Consider the following 2896-nt stretch of genomic DNA (forward strand, 5'->3'; position numbering starts at 1 on the left):
CCCACTTAGCTCAATCGAAGTACAGATTGTGATACATAACGTTTGAGATCATGTAAATAACAAGATTTGGGCTTAAAATTTAAAAGAAATTTGGGAAGTACCGAGCATTTAACTCGATATAGTTATCAGATATCACTGTTCATGTTTCTCGCGAGACAGTGTCTGAGAGCTCACTAAGAAATTCAAATCCCTTACCTACTCTACATTCAAAACATTCTTCCCAACCTCCGCAGCTGAGTGTGTGACGTCAAATAACTTAATCGGTGAATGAAGACAATAGAAAGAAATACATCTGAGAAACCAAGTGTGACTGTGAAAATAATAATTAAATTAATGACTAGGAAAGAATTCAATTGGTTCAGCGATAGAGTGCTGTTTTGCAGGATGAATACATAAGTAAGTTAGAAATGCTATACTCTGGAAGTACTTTGGAGTAATTTAAGTCGGCTTTGCTTATCGACGACTTGTTTCTCCACATAGCATTTGTCCTGACGGACGCTGGATATGATGTGTGGCTCGGGAATGCACGCGGAAACACATACTCCAGAAGACATGACTATCTCACTACACGTGACAAAGCATTCTGGAACTTCAGGTATGTTATTTTGCCTAAAATGTACAAGTTCTTTATGCTGTTTTTGTGGTGAGCAGTTACATTATTAAAATTTGAAGCTTATGATCTCTCTTTATGATTCAGTTTTCCTCAGTCTCTCTAGGTAAATCCGAGACTATACTTTTAATTATGCGAGGATCGTTTCCTTCCACGACCTTTCCAACTAATATAATCACATCTTTCGATTCCATAGAGTCTGAGAAACCGATAACATCACTAAATAATACAAAAATAAGTACAAGAATTAATAATTTGCTCTGTTCACAATACATATTATTTTCAATTGACATATTTGGCATATAATTTAAAATTATGATAAAATACGTAGGAATTGACGTCGATAGCGTGAGAAAGTTCACTGCACAATCATTGAGCTTCGCATACTAAAAATGATCATAATATTTGTCAATATTAAACACTATTCTATTGGCTACTAATTCACTTATTTTGTTTAAAATAATTTAGCTTAGGTTCATATTGATGATGCATTCTTAAAATATATTTAAAACTACTTAACTAAACGTAATGAAGTGAGTGAAGTCACACAGCTTCACTTGGAATTGTACTTCCGACAGAAATTATATTGATTTTATGGTATAAATTGTACTTAAAATACCGTTAGAAATTATTTCGGAAGAATGTTGAAGCAAAATGAGTGTGCCCTTATCTATCAGCGCACTTCATAATTCTCCAAAACCACTCCAACTGGGCACTAATATTTACTTCAATTTATTAGCCTACTTTCCACATTTTGAAAACAATAAAAGTGTTTTTTTGTACCACCTTGCTTGTATGTATATGTATATTATCAGTCTCTGAATACCTGAACCAATTTTATGAAACTTGGTATGTACACCTGAGCCCATCTCAACAGCCTACTTCATAAATCCCTCCCTTTGTCCTGTGTGTCTGTAATGTGTATCCACCCTGTCGTTTCTAGGACATGGTTCTGTAAAGGCGTTCCGGCGGCAGCAAAGAATTGTCCTAGAATTTATTTAGTTTTATGTTATTGATCCCTGTCTTATGACACTATAATCTGTTACATATATACTTACATTGAATAAATTTCTCGATTACAGAAAAATTTGCAGGTTTTAAAGAACAGGTTTTGCAAATTTCAATATCATTTTGATATAGCTCGTACCATCTGCGTGTTTTGCTCTTACAGCTGGCATGAGATGGGTGTGTACGATCTACCCGCCATGATTGACCACGTGCTTGCTGTTTCTAACAAACCTTCTCTGTACTATGTGGGCCACTCTATGGGCTGCACCATGTTCTTTGTGCTTACATCGAGCCTTCCTCATTACAACTCCAAGATCCGCATTATGTTTGGCTTCGCACCTGCTGCTTTCAACTCGCATGTAAAGAACGATTTGTTCAGTATAGCACAGTTCAGCAGAGTGGGGGTAAGTTACATAGTAGGTTTTTCAATTATAAATACATTTATATTAAGAGTAGGGTGCCATCCAATGAGAATTTGTGGTATTTGTGCGGCAACAGAGCAATATGAATAAACCAACGGAACTATTCACGCTGGTTTCATTTGATAGTTGCTACATGTTTCGGTCCACATTTGGGTCCATCTTCAGGCAGTCTCATCAAATACCTATCTTGTTATTGAACTGTCCTAATATGGATCCACATTAGCGCTACTTGTCACAATAACATAATAGATGTAACCATTACGAAGTTGTAAGTAATTTTCTAATTTTAAAATATTTCAAAATTTGAAATTTAAAATTATTTAATAATCTCTTGTCTTTGAATGTAAAATTCTATGTATTTCTGTGTTTTTGTCTCACACTGTAGATTGTCTTTCGCCCGTGGTTCGCTGTTATACTGTCTGCTATAGAAGCTATTCGCGAAAATGCTATTATTTTTAGTTTGTTCTCACTTTTTGGGCATGTCGCTGTGATTTTGTTTTTCCTTAAGTTGTAGTTTGTATTCCTTCTGTGAGGGCGTTTATGTCACATCTACCCGTTGAGAATTCAAAAGAAAGATCTCTCACAATTACTTACTTATAGAGCTGAGCCCTCCTTGAGAAGAAGCCAAATCTGCAGCTACTCAAGAATTTCCAACACTTTATGGAACCCGAAGTTTCATTGCCGTGTTCACAAGTGCCCTCCACTGGTCACTATTCTGAGCCAGATCATACCAATCCATACCATTCCATCCTATCTCTCTAAGATCCATTTCAATATTGTTCACACACTTACTCCTTGATCTTTCCAGTGGTCTCTTTCCTTCTAGCTTTCCCACAAATATCCTATATGCATTCCT

At 35.9% G+C, this 2896-nt stretch overlaps 1 protein-coding gene across 4 annotated transcripts in view; it reads left to right on the top strand.

The window, feature by feature from the left end:
- The window catches only part of LOC111867756 (lipase 3-like), a 33866-nt gene that overhangs the window by 21104 nt on the left and 9866 nt on the right, over positions 1-2896 (top strand). For all 4 annotated transcript variants that reach the window (XM_023857889.2, XM_023857891.2, XM_023857890.2 and 1 more), the window contains exons 4-5: positions 481-595; positions 1782-2022. In XM_023857889.2, coding sequence (XP_023713657.1) covers positions 481-595; positions 1782-2022 — 356 coding nt within the window. The remainder of the gene's footprint in view (positions 1-480; positions 596-1781; positions 2023-2896) is intronic.

This window comes from Cryptotermes secundus, unplaced genomic scaffold (assembly GCF_002891405.2).
Source record: "Cryptotermes secundus unplaced genomic scaffold, Csec_1.0 scaffold116, whole genome shotgun sequence".
In the NCBI taxonomy this organism is placed as follows: Eukaryota; Metazoa; Arthropoda; class Insecta; order Blattodea; family Kalotermitidae; genus Cryptotermes; species Cryptotermes secundus.